The sequence below is a fragment of the Stomoxys calcitrans genome, chromosome 1 (genome assembly GCF_963082655.1).
Source record: "Stomoxys calcitrans chromosome 1, idStoCalc2.1, whole genome shotgun sequence".
Taxonomy (NCBI): domain Eukaryota; kingdom Metazoa; phylum Arthropoda; class Insecta; order Diptera; family Muscidae; genus Stomoxys; species Stomoxys calcitrans.
In genome coordinates, this window is record NC_081552.1 from 99,453,643 (window position 1) to 99,479,443 (window position 25,801).

General features: G+C 38.6%; 1 protein-coding gene across 1 annotated transcript in view; it reads left to right on the plus strand.

Moving 5' to 3' along the window:
- The first annotated feature begins 907 nt into the window (after nt 1-907).
- Nucleotides 908-25,801, plus strand: part of LOC106095205 (uncharacterized) — a 69,692-nt gene continuing 44,798 nt past the window's right edge. The window contains exons 1-2 of the mRNA XM_059366266.1: nt 908-1,724; nt 1,787-1,911. Of these exons, the coding sequence (XP_059222249.1) occupies nt 1,286-1,724; nt 1,787-1,911 (564 nt within the window). The 5' untranslated portion in view covers nt 908-1,285. The remainder of the gene's footprint in view (nt 1,725-1,786; nt 1,912-25,801) is intronic.

Genomic DNA, 25,801 nt, shown 5'->3' on the forward strand with positions numbered 1-25,801 from the left:
AAAGAATCTGTGCAAAGTTTCAGCTCAATATCTCTATCAATTTGGCTCAGATCGGTCAATATTTGGATATAGCTGCCTTATAGACCGATCCTCCGATTTAGGGTCTTAAACCCATAAAAGCCACATTTATTATCCGATTTTGCTGAAATTTGGAACAGTGAGTTGTCTTAGGCCCTTCAATATCCTCCGTTAATATGACTCAGATCGGTTTAGATTTGGATATAGCTGCCATATAGACCGATCCTCCAATTTAGGGTCTTAAACCCATAAGAGCCATATTTATTATCCGATTTTCTGAAATTTGGGACATGAGTTGTGCTAGGCCCTTTAACATCCTCCGTCAATTTGGCTCAGATCGGTCAAGATTTGGATATAGCTGCCATAAAAACCTATCCTCCGATTGGGTTCTTAGGCCCATAAGAGGCGCGTTTATTGTCCGATGTCGCCGAAATTTGGGACATTAAGTTAAGTTAAGCCCCTTGACATACTTCTGCATTATCGCACAGATCGGTCCAGATTTGGATATAGCTGCCATATAGACCGATCTCTCGGTTTTAGGTTTTGGGGCCATAAAAAGCGCATTTATTGTCCGATGTTGCCGAAATTTGGGACAAAGAGTTAAGTTAAGCCCCTCCATATATATCTGGAATTTGGTCTAGATCGATCAAGATTTGCATATATAGGGGCTTAACTTAGCCCCTCCACATATTTCTGCTATGGGACATAAGGTATGAGTTTTGCACCGGATATTGACGAAAGGTGGTTTACATATATACCCGAGGTGGTGGGTATCCAAAGTTCGGCCCGGCCGAACTTAACGCCTTTTTACTTGTTCTAATTACCTTTAAGAAAATACTCTATTTATATTCGCGTAAAATGATTCTTTTTGAACACGTTGTTTGTGTTTCAACTCAATCCTCAATTTGGTACTCCATATTTGTTGGTAGTTCATGTCAGTCATAAACTCTAGAGTTAATTTCGTTGGCGTTGTTATCTGGCACCAGTAGCACAAGCTACAAAGCAACATCATCACTTTGGGGCATAAAAGCTTGATCAAACCTCCCCTCAATACCAGAAAAAGTGAAATTTTGTGGTTATCTGCTTACTAAAGTGTAACCCGAAAATATGCGAGTTTAGGCTAATTAGCTTTCGTGTTTTGTTAACTATAAATAACGTAGTAAAACCACAAATTAGTATCAGTTTTTGAAGCAAATTCAATTGCACTACCAACAGTGCTATCCCCTCTTACAGCGTGGAAATAACAGGAACCACTACCCACAGCAACATGCAGCTTCAAGCTTTCAGTTTTGTTTTATTGGCTACCATTTGTGGTTTGGCGGCAACCATTGAAGCAGCACCAGCAGCAGAGCAAGCCCTACATCACCCACATCGCCAAAATAAACGCAAAGTTCACCACGGAGCCAATGAGGGTAATAATGGCTTCAATTACCATTCTGGTGCGGTTGCTAAATATGCGGAACCAGCTAAACATGAACAACACAACGAGTCCAAGCACCTCAACAAACATTTCGAAATAAGTGGTGCGATGGCAATTGGAAAATTCCATGCTGAAAATAACAGTTTCGAGGACTATCACGACCATGAGGATATTCACCATGATTACCATTCGAGTCCCACATACCAGTTCGAGTACGGAGTTAAGGATCATAAGACTGGCGATGACAAAAACCATTGGGAAGAAAGGGATGGTGACATGGTTAAAGGTAAGTAACCAGAATTTTGAATTGTGAGCATGGACGGGTATGAATCTACATTTCCTCTACAGGGAGTTATACCATCAAAGAAGCCGATGGCACTACTCGTATTGTTGACTATACCGCTGACCATCATAATGGTTATCAGGCTTTAGTTAAGGTTTTGCCACCGGATCATGGACATGACGCCATCAAGGTTTAAGAATTTTGTGAAACTTCAAGAGAGCCAAACCAAAGACCAAAATAGTTAAATTTAAAAAACTCAAATAAACGAAATATAAGCATAAGTAGACAAGATCCAAATCTTATAAATAAAAATAATTAATATCATGTGATTTTATTTCACTTTCAATTTGGAGTTTAAACTTTAACAGCGGTATTAATAAAACTTTATAGGCAGCCACACATCATGATCGTACTCATCGTGTGTACGTGTCGATTAAAGCTTTTGACAAAAACTGTACATCAGTTTTTTCTTTTCTTTGGATTAATTAAATTTTTCATACTTTTCTGTAACATTATTTTGGACAGAATGTATTTTGCAATATGTGTCATGTAATGATTACACATTTCTGTGTAAAAGGTAATCGATAGACGCCAATAATCAAAAAAATCAAAGGAATTTGATTTTTCAGCCATGATTAGTGGTCATGGGTACATGCGACGTATCACCTGTATTTTCACCAGTGCTATTACAATAACCTCGCATCATGATGTGCGATGTAAAGTCCCCATTATGTAGATTTGAAATTGGTTTATTTAACAATTTTTATACCCTCCACCATAAGATGGGGGGTATACTAATTTCGTCATTCTGTTTGTAACTACTCAAAATATTCGTCTGAGACCCCATAAAGTATATATATTCTTGATCGTCGTCACATTTTATGTCGATCTAGCCATGTCCGTCCGTCTGTCCGTCCGTCCGTCCGTCTGTCTGTCGAAAGCACGCTAACTTCCGAAGGAGTAAAGCTAGCCGCTTGAAATTTTGCACAAATACTTCTTATTAGTGTAGGTCGGTTGGTATTGTAAATGGGCCATATCGGTCCATGTTTTGATATAGCTGCCATATAAACCGATCTTGGGTCTTGACTTCTTGAGCCCCTAGAGTGCGCAATTCTTATCCGATTTGAATGAATTTTGGCACTACGTGTTTTGTTATGATATCCAACAACTGTGTCAAGTATGGTTCAAATCGGTCCATAACCTGATATAGCTGCCATATAAACCGATCTTGGGTCTTGACTTCTTGAGCCTCTAGAGGGCGCAATTCTTATCCGATTTGAATGAATTTTGGCACGACGTGTTTTGTTACGATATCCAACAACTTTGCCAAGTATGGTTCAAATCGGTCTATAACCTGATATAGCTGTCATTTAAACCGATCTTGGGTCTTGACTCCTTGAGCCTCTAGAGGGCGCAATTCTTATCCGATTTGAATGAATTTTGGCACTACGTGTTTTGTTATGATATCCAACAACTGTGTCAAGTATGGTTCAAATCGGTCCATAACCTGATATAGCTGCCATATAAACCGATCTTGGGTCTTGACTTCTTGAGCCTCTAGAGTGTGCAATTCTTATCCGATTTGAATGAATTTTGGCACTACGTGTTTTGTTATGATATCCAACAACTTTGCCAAGTATGGTTCAAATCGGTCTATAACCTGATATAGCTGTCATTTAAACCGATCTTGGGTCTTGACTCCTTGAGCCCCTAGAGTGCGCAATTCTTATCCGATTTGAATGAATTTTGGCACTACGTGTTTTGTTATGATATCCAACAACTGTGTCAAGTATGGTTCAAATCGGTCCATAACCTGATATAGCTGCCATATAAACCGATCTTGGGTCTTGACTTCTTGAGCCTCTAGAGGGCGCAATTCTTGTCCGATTGGAATGAAATTTTGCACGACGTGTTTTGTCATAATATCCAACAACTATGCCAAGAATGGTTCAAATCGGTCTATAACCTGATATAGCTGTCATTTAAACCGATCTTGGGTCTTGACTCCTTGAGCCTCTAGAGGGCGCAATTCTTATCCGATTTGAATGAATTTTGGCACGACGTGTTTTGTTACGATATCCAACAACTTTGCCAAGTATGGTTCAAATCGCTTCATAACCTGATATAGCTGTCATAAAAACCGATCTGGGATCTTGACTTCTTGAGCCTCTAGAGGGCGCAAGTATTATCCGATTTGTCTTAAATTTTGTACAACGGCTTCTCTCTATCCTTTACCATACGTGTCGAATATGGCATGAATCGGTTTATAACCTAATACAGCTCCCCTATAAACCGATTTCCCTATTTTTCTTCTTCAGCCTCTAAAATGCGCAATTCCTAACGGATTTGGCTGAAGTTTTACATAATGACTTCTACTATGGTCTCCAATATTCAGTTCAATTATGGTCCGAAATGAACCACTACTTGATATTGTTCCAATAACATAGAAATTCTTTTCTTTTATCGTTTGTTTGCCTTAAAAGAGATACCGTCGCAAGGACTCGACAAATGCGATCCATGGTGGAGGGTATATAAGACTCGGCCCAGCCGAACTTAGCACGCTTTTATTTTTTTTTTTTAGTTTTACGGCCAATACCCCAAACCCGACACATTTACTGACTTTTGTAATAAGGGGTTTAAATAAGATTAGAAAACGATTTTGATATTCATTTTTGAGGCCAATGGCAAAATGGTTCAAATAAATTATATATAGATATATGAGAATAGAGCACGTTGCTGATATATTTTCAGGGCTTAATGTTGGTGGACCATGTTGGATAATATTGGAGGCCACGGTAGCGCAGAGGTAAGCATGTCCGCCTATGACGCTGAACCAATTTTCTGGGGGTCTACCCCTTTCCCAAAATACCCCACAAACAGCAATTTTTTACTGACCATCGCAATATGGGGCTCAAATAAAGGTATTGGGAGTAGAATAAAAATTTGATATCCAAATGTAGGACCATGTATTTAGGGCATCACCCCTTCCCCAAAATATTTTCGACCATACCAATATGTGGCTCAAATGATAGGTATTTGAAATTAGAAAACAAATTTGATAACTAATTTCGAGGCAATGAGTTTGGGGGACGCCTCATCTTGTAAACTTCCCTTAAATCAATGGCAATATGGGGTTTAAATAAATGGTATTTGAGAGAAGAGCACGATGCTGATATTTTTTCAGGGCCAAGTATCTGGAGGACCACCTTGCCCTCAAAACCACCCCTAAATCAGATAACATGAGAATATCGGGCTGAAATCAAGTATTTTAAGAATGAAGTACACCTTACATCCAAACTAAGGGATCATATGGGATTCAGGTAAAGGCACTTATATTGTTAAACTGTTAGTCAAGCGATATACTATTTTCGTAGCATGGTATTTCACTAAAAGCTCTTTAATTTTCGAAAAAAAAAATATTCCAATTAAAATTTTGTTCCATATAAAGTAAAAGAAGGCGCAGCGGAGCGGTCTAAAACGCAGCTATACCCAAAAAAATTAAAAATGCCACCTATGTGGGGTCCAATTTGCTAATTTAAATGCAATTTTTAAGCCGAAGACCTAAATGATTGATCAATATAGACGCTAATCGAAATACGAAATGAGCTCAAAAATATAATCAGAAAATCAGTCTATATGGAGTCTATACCATAATCGTAACCAACCCATGTGTCTGGGGGCCAAAATTTTTTTAGAAGCAATAAAATTAGCAACATTTTAAGAATCGCATAGTAGGATAGAAATGGAAGAAAATTGTAAAATAGCTGCCATTTAAGAATGGCTGGTCTAACTCCTTGTAGTTCTAACCGGCTAGAGCTGAGGTGTAAACAAGATTATGTGCAAAATTTCAAGGCCCAACTGGTCCGGGCGGCTTTTGGCAGGCTCCTAAATTTATTCATCTCAACAATTCAAAAATCTGTGCCAAAAATCCTTGGAAAAAAATTCGCTATAAACTTTAACCATAAAAAATTTGTGGGTCGGATATAAAATATTTCAATACATTGCAAACGAAATAGGAGTTAATTGAAATAAAACAATTAAAATTGTGCTATGTTCGGCCGGGCCGAATCTTAGGAACCCACCACCATGGATTCTGCTAAAAATTTATACAATATAAATTTTGTTGAAGGGCAAAATTTTATTCTGCATACCAAACCTCTGTCAAACCAGTAAACATTAAAGCTTCTAGGAACTGAACAAGGATAATCGCTTTACATGGGTGGTCAAGAGACCGGCTCAGGTTATTGACCGATTTGAAACGTACTAGGCACAGTTGTTAGAAGTTATAACAGAACACTTGTAAGGACCCAAGAAGTTAAATCGGGAGATCGGTTTATATGGGAGCTATAACTTAATCTGAACCGATATGACCCATTTTCAATCCCCAACGACATCAATATTTAGTATCTGTGCAAAATTTCAAGCGGCATGCAGTACGCGTTCGACCACTATCGTGATTTTGACAGATGGACGGACATGGCAAGATCGACTCAGAACGTCGAGACGATCAAAAATACATATACATTATGGGGTCTTAAAAGAATATTTCGAGGTGAGGTGTTGCGAATGGAATGACTGGAGAAGTATACCTCCATCCTATGGTGGTTGGTATAAAAATAATGCCGACAATGGTGTCAAGCGTTGCCACTTAAATTTCTTTTTGCCATTTTCCTCACTATAAACGGAGTACCCGTCTTCCTCCAGCGTTTCGCCGACGTTTTTATACCCTTCACCATTGGATGGGGGGTATACTAATTTCGTCATTCTGTTTGTAACTACTCGAAATATTCGTCTGAGACCCCATAAAGTATATATATTCTAAATCGTCGTGACATTTTATGTCGATCTAGCCATGTCCGTCCGTCCGTCCGTCTGTCTGTCGAAAGCACGCTAACTTCCGAAGGAGTAAAGCTAGCCGCTTGAACTGTACCAAGTTTGGTTCACATCGGTCAATAACCTGATATAGCAGTCATATAACCCGATCTTGGGTCTTGACTTCTTGAGCCTCTAGAGTGCGCAATTCTCATCCGATTGGAATGAAATTTTGCTCGACGTGTTTTGTTATGATATCCAACAACTGTGCCAAGTATGGTTCAAATCGGTCCATAACCTGATATAGCTGCCATATAAACCGATCTACGATCTTGACTTCTTGAGCCTCTAGAGGTCGCAAATATTATCCGATTTGCCTGAAATAATGTAAGACGGATTCTCTCAAGACCATCAACATTATTATGATCTGAATCGGTCTATAGCCCGATACAGATCCCATATAAATCGTTCTCTCTATTTTACTTCGTGAGCCCCAATGGGCGCAATTCTTATACGAATTGGCTGACATTTTACACAGGTCTCCAACATATAATTTAATTGTGGTCCAAACCGAACCATATCTTGATATCGCTCTAATAGCAGAGCAAATCTTTTCTTATATCCTTTTTTGCCTAAGAAGAGATGACGGGAAAAGAACTCGACAAATGCGATCCATGGTGGAGGGTATATAATATTCGGCCCGGCCGAACTTAGCACGATTTTACTTGTTTTTTATAGAATTGTCTAATAAACCTATTTTGAGGCTTCTTCAGGTTTTGTGAATACGGCCGTAATTGTCCAAATCTTATTGCTCAGAATGATCCATACAGCAATGAATTAAAGCCGACCCTGTAGCTAATAACAAAGTTGAAAAAACGCTGGTGAAACGAACTTCCAATACCTCTAGGTTTGCGAAAACTGGAAATATAGTTTACATTCAGAAATAAAATAGTGACTTATTGAAGTAACCGTTAAGTGGAGCGGACGTCTTTCCATTTTCCTCCTCAAAAAATATTTGTATCTCGGAATATGTACTACATATTACGCAAAAATATGAAAGCCTTTCAGGAGTAGGCTCAAAATCGAAAAAAAAAAAACAGCTGTGATAGTGACATCATACCGTAGGATGTTGTCCGGCGCTCCTAAGGTGGTAGTGTCTTGGCACCCGTCGTCGAGAGTAATGCCTCAAGTGCACAACCAGTCATCAGACTAATGAATGAGGAAAAGACGGATAAGCCAGAGGGATGGGAATATGGTCGTTGGAAAAGTTAAGGGCCGCGCTCTTACTCCACAGTGGCAAGGAAGCACAACAGAGAGGAGCTGCTTACGAATTCCTGTTCATTAAAGTAACAAAAATTTTGACCACGGAAATTGAGGTTTGAAAATATCTTTGCTTCTTCATGCACAGAGCGCAAAGGACAACTTCCTGTACTCATTTTGTTCAAGTGCAGTTGGGTATCATTTCACAGTTGGCAGGTTGTATCAAAATTCTTCAAAAACTGTTTATACCGACTACAACCCAATCATGCATCGCATCGAAGAATATGCCGTATTTTTTAAAGATCCTTCAGCAATTATTTTCCACTACATTTAATATGTATCACTATTAAATTAGTTCAGATTAACGCTACGTTCATTTTGTTTAATCGTTTAACATTAGTTCGCTTTATTCAAATATATGAATAATATGGAGCGAAAAACGTTTAAAGTACCTATTACGGATTTATTACACACATATTTTATTTGGGCTTAAAATGGGCAAATTGAGATTAGTTTATATAAAATAGTATGATAATAAAAAGAAAATTTAAAAATCTTTAAAACTTCGTTCTCACTTCTAAGACATTTTAGAAAATAAATAACATAATTGTTTAAAGAAATTTCTAGCAGTGACTCATTTGGTCATATAGATAATTTTTCAGACGAGTGTTTTGTGTACTTTTCCACTGTCTTAATATTTAAATATATATAAAAAATGTCAGTTAATAAAAATAATAAGATGCTTAATACATTTATTTATCGTGAAATGAAGACAATGTCAAAAATAAATTTTAGTTAGTTTCGAAATATTTAAAAAACAAACAAAAAACAGTAAGGAAAGGCAAAAATCCGGCGGAGCCGACTTTATAATACCCTACACCACCGAGTATACATAATACTTTTAATAGATAACACTTATATCAAAATTTAGTCAGACTTTAATTTTGGATACCTATTGAAATATCGCATAGAACCTTATGTGATTTTTCTTATCGATGGGTATAGCACTTCACATTCTTAGCGTTGCAAACAAATGCACAAATCTATAAGACCCAAAAAATTTTATTTCACTTTGATCGCGGATGCAAATGGACGTTAATGTTGCCAATGAAAGTACAAGTGAATAGTTTGACGAATTTGTAAACACTTTGTCATTCGAAATAATAAGAATCAACTGGATATATATAAAATTTTCAGATCAATTCCGTAAGTGATGACTTTCTTCCTATTTCAATCGTTTATGCTTTTCTATCCAAGGACAGAATTAGAAGAAATTTGATATAATGATTATCACTATTTCTCTGTTCATTGACATGGTCCGGTAAGCCTTAAAACTTACAATACGAAGTATTCGCAATTTTAGTTGCTCTTATTAAACTGCGTTTTCAGGTTCTTTGAAACAGAAGTGGGAAAAGATATTTATGACACTGATAGATTATTGTGCTTTTCCAATGGATTTTCTACTAACAATAAAAGTCGAATCATCAATACAATGAACAATGATCATCAATGCGATGACCATCAATACTGTTATCTGTAATTATAAATACAATTGTTACATTTTCGTAAATTGAGCAATTTTGTTAATTAATAGAACGATTGGATTTCATTAATACAATAATCTTATATATATATAATATATATATATATATATATAATAATCTTATATAAAGTTCGACCGGGTCGAATCTTATATGCCCTCCACCAATGGTCGCAAATGTCGAGTTCTTTTTCTGGCATTTCTTCTTAGGCTAAAAAGGATATAAGAAGAGAGTTGCTCTGCTATTAAAACGATATCAAGATATGGTCCGGGTCGGACCACAATTAAATTATATGTTGGCGACCTGTGTAAAATTTCAGCCAATTCGTATAAGAACTGCGCCCATTGGGGCTCACAAAGTAAAATAGAGAGAACGATTTATATGGGAGCTGTATCGGGCTATAGACCGATTCAGATCATAATAAACACGTATGTTGATGGTCATGAGAAGATCCGTCGTACAAAATTCCAGGCAAATCGGATAATAATTGCCACCTCTAGAAGCTCAAGAAGTCAAGATCCCAGATCGGTTTATGTGGCAGCTATATCAGGTTATGAACCGATTTGAACCTTATTTGACACTGTTGTTGGAAGTAAGAATAAAATACGTCATGCAAAATTTCAGCCATATCGGATAGGAATTGCGCCCTCTAGAACCTCAAGAGAGAAGGTCCAAGATCGGTTTATATAACAGCTATATCAGGTTATGAACCGATTTGGCACAGTTGTTGGATATTATAACAAAACACGTCGTGCAAAATTTCATTCCAATCAGATAAGAATTGCGCACTCTAAAGGCTCAAGAAATCAAGACCTAAGATTGGTTTATATGGCAGCTATATCAGGTTATGGACCGATTTCAACCATACTTGGCACAATTGTTAGATATCATAACAAAACACGTCGTGCAAAATTTCATTCCTTCAAGAAGTCAAGATCCAAGATCGGTTTATGTGGCAGCTGTATCAAAACATGGACCGATATGGCCCATTTACAATACCAACCGATCTACACTAATAAGAAGTATTTGTGCAAAATTTCAAGTGGCTAGCTTTATTCTTTCGGAAGTTAGCGTGCTTTCGATAGACAAACGGACGGACGGACATGGCTAGATCGACATAAAATGTCGCGACGATCAAGAATATATATACTTTATGGGGTCTCAGACGAATATTTCGAGTAGTTACAAACAGAATGACGAAGTTAGTATACCCCCCACCCTATGGTGGAGGGTATAAAAATCAATTTGTGTTTGTTTGTGTGTTCCTTATAGAATCAGAAACGGCTAAGGCGAATTTCTTGAAATTTGCACTGGTAGTGAAAATAGGGTACTACATTCTTTGATATGGGGCTTAAAAAAAGGTATTTAAGTGTAGAATTCGAATCTCATATCCAAATATGGGACCAAGTGTTTGGGGGCCGGCTCTCCCTAAAAACACCCCCAGTGGGGACAAATGTAAGACCATAGCAATATGGGGCTCAAATGAAAGGTCTTTGGGAGAAAAGCACGAATTTGATATCAATATTCGGGAAAAGTGTCTATGGGGCTATCTCACCCCCACAACACCACCCAAATAGTAAGTATTTTCTGACTATTGTAATATGAGGCTCAAATAAGAGGGTTTTTAAAGTGGAACATGAATCCGATATATATTTTCAAGGTATTTGGGAGTAGACCACGTATCTGATATCAACATTAGGGACCAACTGTCTAGGGGACATCCACCACCATAACAACCCCCAAATAGGACGTATTTGCCCACCAAGATAATTTGGGTCTTAAAGAGAGTAAAACTGAATATTTATAGTTTTTATGGCCAATACCCCAAACCGGACATATTTGCTGACTTTTGCAATTAGAAAACGAATTTAATATCCAATTTTGAGGCCAATGGCAATATGGAGTTCAAATAAATGGTATACAGATATATGAGAATAGAGTACGTTGCTGATATATTTTCCGGATTTAGTGTTTAGGGGACCACCCCAATACCCAAAACACCCTTAGATCGCGCATATTTACCGACCATGTCAATGTGGGGCTTAAATAAAAGGAATTGGGGGGAGAGCAAGAATTGATACCCACTTTCGGGACCAATTTCCTGGGGGTCTACCCTTTTTCCAAAATACCCCACAAACAGCAATTATTTAGTGACCATAGCAATATGGGGCTCAAATAAAGGTATTTGGGAGTAGAATACGAAATTTATATCCAAATTTAGAACCATGTATTTAGGGAATCACCCCTTCCCCAAAACACCTAGCAAAGGGTAAAAAATTTTCGACCATGCCAATATGTGGTACTTAAAATTAGAAAACGTATTTGATAACCTATTTTGGGGCCATGTGTTTGGGGGACGCCTCATCGCGTAAACTCCCCTAAACCAATGGCAATATGGGGTTTAAATAAATGGTTTTTGAAAGAAGAGCACGATGCTGATATTTTTTCAGGGCCAAGTGCCTGGGGGATCACCTCACCCCCGAAAACACCTCTAAATCAGATATCATGAGAATATCGGGCTTGGATAAAGTATTTTAGGAATGGAACACCTTACATCCAAACTTAAATTCGTAGACCAATAAAGATCATATGGGATTCCGATAAAGGCACTTATATTGTTCAACTTTTAGTCAAGCACCGTCTTGTTGAAACCACATGTCATGCAAGTCAAACTCTTGCATTTTGGGCAAAATAGAGTTGAATATCATCTCACGGTAGCGCTCAGCCCATATCGGGCTTGGATAAAGTATTTTAGGAATGGAACACCTTACATCCAAACTTAAATTCGTAGACCAATAAAGATCATATGGGATTCCGATAAAGGCACTTATATTGTTCAACTTTTAGTCAAGCACCGTCTTGTTGAAACCACATGTCATGCAAGTCAAACTCTTGCATTTTGGGCAAAATAGAGTTGAATATCATCTCACGGTAGCGCTCACCATTCACAGTTACGTTTCATCGTATCATCTTTGAAAAAGCACTGTCCAATCATGCCACCATCCCATAAACCGCACCAAACATTGACTTTTTCTGGATGCATTTGTAGCTCTTGCAATGACTTTGGCTGATTTGCACTCCAAAATCTACTTTTCTGTTTATTTGTGTGCCCACTGAGCCAAATTTCTTAACAGATCACGCATTTTTTGATAATAAAATTCAATAATTTGCAAGCGTTTTTCGTTTGTAAGTTAAATTATAAAACCAAACTGAAGATGTTTGATAGTGAAACAAAATACGAAACATGCGTGAGCTATTTTATGGGAGAATGTTTAGAGGATAGGAGCAGGTCATGCCATCGCTTTATAATCGAGGGGACGATATGAAACCTGGAAGCAATGGAATTGACGGATCTCTGGATCAAAGCCAGAGGACAATGTGAGCCTGAGGGTCTACATTGAGAACCCACGGACTGAGATCTATTTTCCACAGCCTTACCATAATCCCAGTGTAAGCATCCCCTTACTAATGCTGGCTACATCTGTGAGGTATCCTGCCATGCTAAAACTTCTCTACCAAGTGATGACGCTATGCGGCACTCCATTCGGATTCGGGAGTGCACATCTTCAGAGCAATAACAACCAGGACGGTAAGGTCATGAATAGTCTTTAAATGTAAGAAGGGAGTTAACGCCTTCTGTGAGGATGGCATGATCCGCCATTGCCATATGCCATTTTGGACCATACATTGCATGACCGTTGGAGGTCATAACAGAACACTCTCAGCCCTATCGGATAATACTTGCAGCTTCTAGGGGCTCAAGAAGTAAAGTCGAGGGACCAAATCGGAACCGATATGGCCCATCAAATCGGAACCGACCTGCATCATTAAGAAGTATCCGTGCAAAATTACGACCTTCTAGCTTTCCACGTTCGACCGCTATCACCATTTCCACAGACGGAAGGACGCACTACGGGCGAAATGATCGATTTAGCGCCTCAAAATTGGTGGCGCTTAGGGTAGTTTTTTCATACCCTCCACCATAAGATGGGGGGTATACTAATTTCGTCATTCTGTTCGTAACTACTCGAAATATTCGTCTGAGACCCCATAAAGTCTATATATATTCTTGATCGTCGCGACATTTTATGTCGATCTAACCATGTCTGTCCGTCCGTCTGTCTGTCTGTCGAAAGCACGCTAACTTCCGAAGGAGTAAAGCTAGCCGCTTGAAATTTTGCACAAATACTTCTTATTAGTGTAGGTCGGTTGGTATTGTAAATGGGCCATATCGGTCCATGTTTTGATATAGCTCCCATATAAACCGATCTTGGGTCTTGAATTCTTGAGCCATAACCTGATATAGCTGTCATATAAACCGATCTTGGGTCTTGACTTCTTGAGCCTCTACAGTGCGCAATGCTTATCCGATTGAAATGAAATTTTGCACGACGTGTTTTGTGTTGATATCCAACAACTGTGCCAAGTATGGTTCAAATCGGTCCATAACCTGATATAGCTGCCATATAAACCGATCTTGGGTCTTGACTTATTGAGCCTCTAGAGGGCGCAATTCTTATCCGATTGGAATGGAATTTCGCACGACGTGTTTTGTTATTTTACCCAACAACTGTGCCAAGAATGGTTTAAATCGGTTCATAACCTGATATAGCTGCCATAAAAACCGATCTTGGGTCTTGACTTCTTGAGCCTCTAGAGGGCACAATTCTTATCCGATTTGAATGAATTTTTGCACGAAGTATTTCATTATGATATCCAACAACTGTGCCAAGTATTGTTGAAATCGATCCATAACCTGATATAGCTGTCATATAAACAGATCTGGAGACTTGACTTCTTGAGCTTCTAGAGGGCGCAATTTCCATCCGATTTGGCTGAAATTTCGCAAGACGTTTTTTATTGTTACTTTCAACAACTATGTCAAATAAAGTACAATTCGGTTCAGAACCTGATATAGCTGCCATATAAACCGATCTGGGATCTTGATTTCTTGACCCCTAGAGGTCGCAATTATTATCCGATATGCCTGAAATTTTGTACGACGGATCCTCTCATTACCATCAACAAACGTGTTTATTATGGTCTGAATCGGTCTGTAGCCCGATACAGATCCCATATAAATCGTTCTCTCTATTTTACTTCGTGAGCCCCAATGGGCGCAATTCTTATACAAATTGGCTGAAATTTTATACAGGTCTCCAACATATAATTTAATTGTGGTCCGAACCGGACCATATCTTGATATCGTTTTAATAGCAGATCAACTCTTTTCTTATATCTTTTTTTGCCTAAGAAGAGATGCCGGGAAAAAAACTCGACAAATGTGATCCATGGTGGAGGGTATATAAGATTCGACCCGGCCGAACTTAGTACGCTTTTATTTGTTTTGTTTTGCTATTTTTTTTGCTATTTTTTTTTTTTTTTTTTTGATTGAGAATAGATTCAGCTACAATAAAAACTAATCTTTCATATTTTGAAATTTGTTTTAATACATTCCAGCGTAGGTATAAAAGTGTAGTCATTCCGGTTACAACACCTCGAAATATTGGGTTGCCCAAAAAGTAATTGCGGATATTTCATATAGTCAGCGTTAACAAATTTTTTCACTGCTTGTGGCTCTGTAATTGCATTCTTTCTTCTGTCAGTTATCAGGTGTTACTTTTAGCTTGCTTTAGAAAAAAAGTGTAAAAAAAGTATATTTGGTTAAAGAACATTCTAAGTTTTATTAAAAATGCATTTACTTTCTTTTAAAAAATCCGCAGTTACTTTTTGGGCAACCCAATATTAACCTACGACCCTATAAAGAGCATATATTTCGGGATAAGAGAACACAAAAACAAATATTTACCATCGAAAATCGCTTTATTGTTTTTCAAAATATTTCCCATTAAGATCTATACACTTTTGCATGCGTTTCAACTAATCGTCGAAGCACTCTTGCCACTCTGATTTATGTATATCCAAAACATGCAGTCTGAACGCATTAACCGCTTCATCAGGTGTCAAAAAACGTTGACCTCTCATTTTAGTTTTTACGTACAAGAATGAAAAGCAGTCATTCGGTGCCAAGTCAGTTGTTTCGTATCTTTGGAGCATTTCTTTTGACCAATCGACACGAGCCTTTTTTGAGCGATTGACAATCTGTGTGGGATCCAACGCGAACAATTTTTTTTGACGGTCAAATGTTTATGCAACATTGAATGTATGCTGGTCCCACTAATGCTTAAGGTTGTCTCAATCTTACGATAGGTCACATGACGATCTTGCAATATTGGCGCCCAGCATCAATGGTTTTTGGAACAACAAGTGATTTTGGACGACCTTCACGAAATTTGTCTTGGAGTAAACTACGACCTAGGTTAAATACACCATAACATCGATAAACACTGGTCCTTGATGGAGCTTCATCGCCAAAAATGGAATTAAGTTCATCGATGCACAACTTTCATCGAGTTAATCCACGTCGAAAGTTGTAAAATATTATCGCACGAAAATGTTCATGATTTAATTCCATTTCTTCGGCGAGATGAATCTTTTGAGTTACTGTAAACAACACAAATAGCGCTCGTATGCCATTTAGTTATGAGTACGCAAGCTTTACGATAGAGGTGTCAGTTGGTAGACTGCAACCTAAGGGTTGTCCAAACCCGAAATATAAAAGGCAACCCTCGTAGTATTAATATTCTAAGTCAATCTAGCCATGTTCTTCCGTCTGTCAGCCGAAATCACGGTTGAGGTCGAACGAACGGTTATTGGAGATTACAAATGGCCCATCTCGGTTCAGATTTGGATATAGCCCGCATAAGGGGTCTGAAGCCCATAAAAGCTTTATTTATTAGCCGATTTGGCCGAAATTTTAAACAGAGGGTTATCTTAAGCCTCCTAATATCTGATCTAAATATGAATCAAATTGGACTATATTTAGGTATAGCTGCTATATAGACCGATCTGCAGATAAAGTGTCTAAGGCCCATAAAAGCTTTATTTTTAACTGATTTCGCTGAAATTTTTTATGTAAATATATGCATTGGAAAAAGTACAGCTAATAAGCAAGGTTGTCGAGCTTGGTTAATGTGGTAATTGTATCATAGATGCGATTTCGCTATTAATACGATTCAAATACATACATACCAACGCACGGCCCTTGAAGTCATCACACCTAATATGATTGAAAAGTCTTCTAACCAAAGACGAAACGCGTCCCATAGTGGTTGGTGTGTGTTGCTATCTTTGGCTTTCCTTTTCCATTTGCATCTCTGCTCGTCTCGAAGGAGAAACAAACAGAAACTGTAAAATTTAATGATCTCGCCCTAACAGGCAAAAACTTAAAAGATTTGTTATGTACTGAAAATCCGACCTAAATATGGTAAAGATCGCACTGTATTCAAATATAGCTGTCATATAGACCGATGTGCCGATTAAGAGTCTGAAGCTCATAAAAGCTTTATTTATTATCCGATTTTGTTGGAATTTGAAATACAAAATTCAACAGTGACTTACATTTATTAGACCACCCAATATCCGTGTCAAATTTGTGCATAAGTTATCCAATTTTCACCGAATTGTGACGAAAGGGGGTTTTCTTATATACCCCATGTGGTGAGTATTCAAAGATCTGCCCGGCCGAACTTAATGCCTTTTACTTGTTTTTTTTTTGCAGTTTGGTTATAAAACCATGTTCAACTGGGAGCAAATCTAGATTTGAGTTTTGCAACCATATGCATATATGCAACACTGCGTTTGTATTGACTACCGGTCATTATCGGTAGTTGTAGGCAGCACTGTTTCTTAACATCTGACAATCTGTTATTGAAATTAAAAAATGTTGAAAAAAAAAGTTTCACCAATTTAATTGCTGAACATAATTATCAAGCTGAACACAATAAAAATGCAGATCAAAATAAAAATGCTGTCAAACACATCCATGTTGACAAAAGAAAATCACTTGATTCGTAATGTAAACGGGTTTGGGAGATAACTCCAAATCAAGTGGAATTAGGCTCTAGTTTAATTATGATTTAAGCTACTTTAACATAATTTTGTTTTCTTATGAGATACTTGCTGACCCGAGCCCGCTCCGCTTCTTTATATGGAATACAATTTTCCTTGGAATATTTAATTTCGACAAAGAGCTTTTAGTGGAATACCATGCTACGCAAATAGTATATCGCTTGACTTACAGTGTAGCAAAATAAGTGCCTTTATCTGAATCCCATATGATCTTTATTGGACTACGAATTTAATTTGAGATGTAAGGTGTACTCCATTCCTAAAATACTTTATTCCAGCCCGATATTCTCATGATATCTGATTTAGGGATGTTTTCGGGGGTGAGGTGATCCCCCAGACACTTGGCCCTGAAAAAATATCGGCATCGTATTCTTCTCTGAAATACCATTTATTTAAACTCCCTTTTGCCATTGGCTTAGGGAAGTTTACACGATGAGACGTCCCCCAAACACATGGCCTCAAATAGGTTATCAAATTCGTTTTCTAATCTCAAATACCTTTCATTTGAGCCACATTTTCCCATGGTCGAAAAATTGTTACCCTTTGGGGGGTGTATTGGGAATGGGGTGATGCCCTAACTTCATGGTCCTACATTTGGATATCAAATTCGTATTCTACTCCTGCATACCTTTATTTGAGCCCATATTGCGATGGTCAGTAAAAATTGCTGTTTGTGGGGTATTTTGGGAAAGGAATAGACCCCCAGGAAATTGGTCCCGAAAGTGGGTATCAATTCTTGCTCTCCCCCCAATTCCTTTTATTTAAGCCCCACATTGACATGGTCGGTAAATATGCGCGATCTAAGGGTGTTTTGGGTATTGGGGTGGTCCCCTAAACACTAAATCCGGAAAATATATCAGCAACGTACTCTATTCTCATATATCTGTATACCATTTATTTGAACCCCATATTGCCATTGGTCTTAAAATTGGATATCAAATTCGTTTTCTAATTTCATTTAAACTCCTTATTGTAAAAGTCAGCAAAAATGTCTGGTTTGGGGTATTGGCCTTAAAAACTATGAATATTTAGCTCCACTCTCTTTAGGAAATTGTCTTGGTGAGCAAATACGTCCTATTTGGGGGTTGTTATTGTGGTGGGACGTCCGCTAGACAGTTGGCCCCTAATGTTGATATCAGATACGAGGTCTTCTCCCAAATACCTTTAATTTGAGCCCCATATTTCCATAGTCGGCAAAAATGACCGGCTTGGAGGGTGTTTTGGGGGATAGGCGGCCACTCAGTGAGTTGGCCTTGAAAATATATATCGGATTCGTGTACCATTTTAAAACAAGTAAAAACGTGCTAAGTTCGGCCGGGCCGAATCTTATATACCCTCCTCCATGGATCGCATTTGTCGAGTTCTTTTCCCGGCATCTCTTCTTAGGCAAAAAAGGATATAAGAAAAGAGTTACTCTGCTATTAAAACGATATCAAGATATGGTCCGGTTCGGACCACAATTAAATTATATGTTGGAGACTGTGTAAAATTTCAGCCAATTCGTATAAGAATTGCGCCCATTGGGGCTCACGAAATAAAGTAGAGAGATCGATTTATATGGGATCCGTATCGGGCTATAGACCGATTCAGACCATAATAAACACGTTTGTTGATGGTCATGAGAGGATCCGTCGTACAAAATTTCAGGCATATCGGATAATAATTGCGACTTCTAGGGGTCAAGAAGTCAAGATCCCAGATCGGTTTATATGGCAGCTATATCAGGTTATGAACCGATTTGAACCTTATTTGACACAGTTGTTGAAAGTAAAAATAAAATACGTCATGCAAAATTTCAGCCAAATCGGATAGGAATTGCGCCCTCTAGAGGCTCAATAAGTCAAGAACCAAGATCGATTTATATGGCAGCTATATCAGGTTATGGACCGATTTCAACCATACTTGGCACAGTTGTTGGATATCATGACAAAACACGTCGTGCAAAATTTCATTCTGATCGGTTAAGAATTGCGCCCTCTAGATGCTCAAGAAGTCAAGACCCAAGATCGGTTTATATGGCAGCTATATCAGGTTATGGACCGATTTGAACTATACTTGACACAGTTGTTGGATATTATAACAAAACACGTCGTGCAAAATTTCATTCCAATCGGATAAGAATTGCGCACTCTAGAGGCTCAAGAAGTCAAGACCCAAGATCGGTTTATATGGCAGCTATATCAAAACATGTCCCGATATGGCCCATTTACAATACCAACCGACCTACACTAATAAGAAGTATTTGTGCAAAATTTCAAGCGGCTAGCTTTACTCCTTCGGAAGATAGCGTGCTTTCGACAGACAGACGGACGGACGGACGGACGGACATGGCTAGATCGACACAAAATTTCACGACGATCAAGAATATATATAGTTTATGGGGTCTCAGACGAATATTTCGAGTAGTTACAAACAGAATGACGAAATTAGTATACCCCCCATCTTATGGTGGAGGGTATAAAAAACCTCTTATTTGAGCCTCATATTGCAATAGTAAGAAAATACTTACGAATATTAATATCAAAGTCGTGCTTTACTCCCAAAGGCCTTTCATTTGACCTCCATATTGCTATGGTCGTAAATTTGTCCCCTTTGGGGGATGTTTTTGGTGAGAGACGGCCCCCAAAACACTTGGTATCATATTTGGATATCAGATTCAAATTCTACATTCAAATACCTTTTATTTAAGCCCCATTTACCCATGGTCAGCAAATAAGTCCAGTTTGGGTGGTGTTTTGGGGAAGGTGTGGACTCCCCGTGGTGCCCCATTTGGATATCAGATTTGTATTCTACTCGCAAATACCTTTCATTTGAGTCCCATATTAACATGGTCGGTAAATATGTCCGATTTAGGGGTGTTTTGGGGCTTGGGGTGGTCCCCCTAGCACTTGGTCCTGCAATTGGATATCAGATACGTTTTCTTATCCTAAATACCTTTCATTTGAGTCCCACATTGTCGTGATTGGCCTAAATATATATTTGGTAGGTTTTAGGTTGGGGCAGCCCCCCTAGGTACCCCATCCGAAATTTGGATACCAAATTTTTATTTTGAGGATACTACAATATATGAGAGCACACAAAATTTGGCTCAAATCGCACCACCCATTTCCGAGTTCAGGCGTTTCTGAAAATTAGGGTAAGGGGGATGTATGATATGATCTCTATTGGTCTACGAATTTTAGTTTGGATGTAAGGTGTACTCCATTCTTAAAATACTTCATTTCAGACCGATATTCTCAAGATGTCTGATTAAGTGGTGCTTTCGGGGGAGAGGTGGTCCCCCAGATACTTGGCCCTGAAAAATATCAGCATCGTGCTCTTCCTTCAAATATCATTTATTTAAACCCCATATTGCCATTGGTTTAGGGGAGTTTACACGATGAGGCGTCTCCCAAACACCTGGCCCCAAAATAAGATTTCAAATTCGTTTTCTAATCTGAAATACCTTTCATTTGAGCCACATATTGGCATGGTCGAAAAATTTTTACACTTTGGGGGGTGTTTTGGGGAAGGGGTGATGACCTAACTACATGGTCCTATATTTGGATATCAAATTCGTATTCTACTGCCAAATACCTTTATTTTAGCCCCATATTGCGATGGTTAATAAAAAATTGCTGTTTGTGGGGTATTTTGGGAAAGGTTTAGACCCCCAGAAAATTGGTCCCGAAAGTGGGTATCAATTCTTGCTCTACCCCCCAATACCTTCCATTTAAGCTCCACATTGACATGGTCGGTAAATATGCCTAATTTAGGGGTGTTTTGGGGATTGGGGTGGTCCCCCAAACACTAATCCCGGAAAATATATCAGAAACGTTCTCCATTCTCATCTTATATATAAAAATCAATTTGTATTTGTTTGTTTGAAACGGTTGATACGATTTTCTTGAAATTTTCGCAGATGGTGCATAATGACCCCGTGGTGAAAATAGGGTACTACATTTTTTGATATCTGAAAGGGGGACGGACACTCCCCCTTACCCTAATTTTCAGAAACGCCAGATCTCGGAGATGGGTGTTGCGATTTAAGCGAAATTTTGTGTGCTCTCATAAAGTACCCTAAAAATAAAAATTTGGTATCCACATTTTGGATGGGGTACCTAGGAGGCTGCCCCACCCTAAAACCTACCAAACATATATTTAGACCAATCACGACAATATGGGACTACAACAAGTAAAAAGGCGTTAAGTTCGGCCGGGCAGAACTTTGGATACCCACCACCTCGGGTATATATGTAAACCACATTTCATCAAAATTCGGTGAAAATTTCATACCTTATACTCATATACCTCATACCGATCTGAACTATATACGACACGATGTCGAAAAGCCTAACATAAGTCACTGTGTCAAATTTCAGTGAAATCGGATTATAAATGCGCCTTTTATGGGGCCAAGACTTTAAATCGAGATATCGGTCTACATGGCAGCTATATCCAAATCTGGACCGATTTGGGCCAAGTTGCATAAACATGTCGAAAAGCCTAACACAAAGCACTGTCCCAAATTTCGGCGAAATCGGACAATAAATGCCTCTTTTATGGGCCCTAAACCTTAAATCGAGAGATCGGTCTATATGGCAGCTATATGCAAATCTGGACCGATCTGGGCAAAATTAAAGAAGGACGTCGAAGAGCCCAACCAATCTCACTGTGCCAAATTTCAGCGACATCGGAAAATAAATGCGTCTTTTATCGCCCCAACACCTAAAACCTAGATATCGGTCTATATGGCAGCTATATCCAAATCTGGACCGATCTGTGCGATATAGCAGAAGTATGTCAAGGGGCTTAACTAAACTCACTGTTCCAAATTTCGGCGATATCAGACAATAAATGAGCCCAAAATCATATATCAAGAAATCGGTCTATGTGGTAGCTATATCCAAATCTGAACCGATCTGGACCAAATTGAAGAAATATGTCAAATATGTCACTGTCCCAAATTTCAGCAAAATCGGATAATGAATGTGGCTTTTATGGGCCTTACACCATAAATCGGAGGATCGATCTATATGGCAGCTATATCCAAATTTGGACCGATTTGAGCCAAATTAACGAAGGATGTCGATGGGCCTAACACAACTCACTGTCCCGAATTTCATCAAAATCGGATAATAAATGTGGCTTTTGTGGGCCTAAGACCCTTAACCGGAGGATCGGTCTATATGGCAGCTATATCCAAATCTGAACTGATCTGGGCCAATTTAACGAAATAAGTCGAAGAGCCTAAGACAACTCACTGTCCCAAATTTCAGCGAAATCGGATAATAAATGTGGCTTTTATGGGCCTTAGACCCTGAATCTGAGGATCGCTCTATATGGCAGCTATATCCAAATCTGGACCGATCTGAGCCAAATTGACGAAGGATGTCGAAGGGCCTAATATAACTCACTGCCTCAAATTTCAAGAAAATCGGATAATAAATGTGGCTTTTAATGGCCTAAGACCCTAAATCGGCGGATCGGTCTATATGGGAGCTATATCAAGATATAGTCAGATATAGCCCATCTTCGAACTTAACCTGCTTATGGAGAAAAAAAGAATCTGTGCAAAATTTCAGCTCAATATATCTATTTTTAAAGACTGTAGCGTGATTTCAACAGACAGACGGACAGACGGACGGACATGTCTAGATCGTCTTAGATTTTTACGCTGATCAAGAATATATATACTTTATAGGGTCGGAAATGGATATTTCGATGTGTTGCAAACGGAATGACAAAATGAATATACCCCCATCCTTCGGTGGTGGGTATAAAAATGAATGTTATTTAGGATAAGAAAACTTATCTGATATCTACTCCCAAATTTCCATTTCGGACTTGTGGAGGTCTAAACCTTTCCCAAAATACCCCACAAAAAGCAATTTTTTATAAACCATCGCAATATGGGGCTAAAATAAAGGTATTTGGCAGTAGAATACGAATTTGATATCCAAATATAGGACCATGTAGTTAGGTCATCACCCCTTCCCCAAAACACCCCCCAAAGTGTAAAAATTTTTCGACCATGCCAATATGTGGCTCATATGAAAGGTATTTCAGATTAGAAAACGAATTTGATATCTTATTTTGGGGCCAGGTATTTGGGAGACGCCTCATCGTGTAAACTCCCCTAAACCAATGGCAATATGGGGTTTAAATAAATGCTATTTGAAGGAAGAGCACGATGCTGATATTTTTCAGGGCCAAGTATCTGGGGGACCACCTCTCCCCCGAAAGCACCACTTAATCAGACATCTTGAGAATATCGGTCTGAAATGAAGTATTTTAAGAATGGAGTACACCTTACATCCAAACTAAAATTCGTAGACCAATAGAGATCATATCATACATCCCCCTTACCCTAATTTTCAGAAACGCCTGAACTCGGAAATGGGTGGTGCGATTTAAGCCAAATTATGTGTGCTCTCATATATTGTAAAAAATAAAAAATAGTAAAAATTTGGTATCCAAATTTCGGATGGGGTACCTAGGGGGGCTGCCCCAACCTAAAACCTACCAAACATATATTTAGGCCAATCACGACAATGTGGGACTCAAATGAAAGGTATTTAGGATAAGAAAATGTATCTGATATCCAATTGCAGGACAATGTGCTAGGGGGACCACCCCAAGCCCCAAAACACCCCTAAATCGGACATATTTACCGACCATGTTAATATGGGACTCAAATGAAAGGTATTTGCGAGTAGAATACAAATCTGATATCCAAATGGGGCACCACGGGGAGTCCACACCTTCCCCAAAACACCACCCAAACTGGACTTATTTGCTGACCGTGGGAATATGGGGCTTAAATAAAAGGGATTTGAATGTAGAATTTGAATCTGATATCCAAATATGATACCAAGTGTTTTGGGGGCCGTCTCTCACCAAAAACATCCCCCAAAGGGTCAAATTTACGACCATAGCAATATGGAGGTCAAATGAAAGGCCTTTGGGAGTAAAGTACGACTTTGATATCAATATTCGTAAGTATTTTCTTACTATTGCAATATGAGGCTCAAATAAGAGGTTTTTTTTTAAGTGGAACACGAATCCGATATATATTTTCAAGGCCAACTCACTGAGTGGCCGCCTATCCCCAAAACACCCCCCAAGCCGGTCATTTTTGCCGGCTATGGAAATATGGGGCTCAAATTAAAGGTATCTGGGAGTAGACCTCGTATCTGATATAAACATTAGGGGCCAACTGTCTAGCGGACGTCCCACACAACCCACAAATAGGACGTATTTGCTCACCAAGACAAATTCCTAAAAAAAGTGGAGCTAAATATTCATAGTTTTTATATATTTATATATATAAAGTAAATTTTCATTCACTTAGGATGAAATATATAATATAAATGTGAGTGTATATATATATATATATATATATATATATATATATATATATATATATATATATATATATATATATATATATATATATATATATATATATATATAAGTTACACCTGAACTGCAAATCGGATGAGAATTGCGCCCTCTAGAGGCTCAAGAAGTCAAGACTCAAGATCGGTTTATATGGCAGCTATATCAAAACATGGACCGATGTGGCCCATTTACAATACCAACCGACCTGCACTAATAAGAAGTATTTGTGCAGAATATCAAACGGCTAGCTTTACCCCTTTGGAAGTTGGCGTGCTTTCGACAGACAGACGGACGGACGGATGGACGGACGGACGGACGGACGGACAGACGGACAGACGGACGGACATGGCTAGATCGACATAAAATGTCGCGACGATCAAGAATATATATACTTAATAGGGTCTCAGACGAATATTTCGAGTAGTTACAAAACAGAATGACGAAATTAGTATACCCCCCATCCTATGGGGAAGGGTATAAAAATACTATATAACATATGCTGTGTGAGCGTCCCGCACTGGAAGGCAGATGGAGTTCCACTTTAGGTTCTCATTTCATTAAGAATTTGTTTTTAAAACGATCCTTCTCCTGCTCCCGTGATATTACAAACGGATAAAATGTCTGTGTTAGTCTGATGGCAGACTGCCACTTAAACCTAACCTAACCTCGCAATTGGTAAGAGGACTATATGGTCCAGGCATATAGTCCTCTTGTTATTTTAGATTTCGGAGAGGCCTGACTGAACCAACCTATCAACGATGAAAATCCCCGGTTTGCCTGGTTTCCTCCTTATCGGTCTTGTGTATTGGCTTCGTTTTCTGTCGTTTCTGTTGTTTTGCACCCTGGTGTGGCGTACCAGAATCCCGCACTTTCCTATCTCTACCTGTGTTTATCCAAATTCTCTTTCTATTCTACCTTCAACTTAGGCGAACACAATCAAGCCGAGTGAAGCAGCTGGTTACTGAGGTTGCTTGTCCGTACCCTCCAATACGACCTAACTTAAGGCTCATCCAAATATATATCACGAACTGAATTTAGTCACCTCACGGCTGATACATTTCACTGAAACAAGGTTTACCATAAAAATTTTTAAATGCAGAAAAAATGCAATTA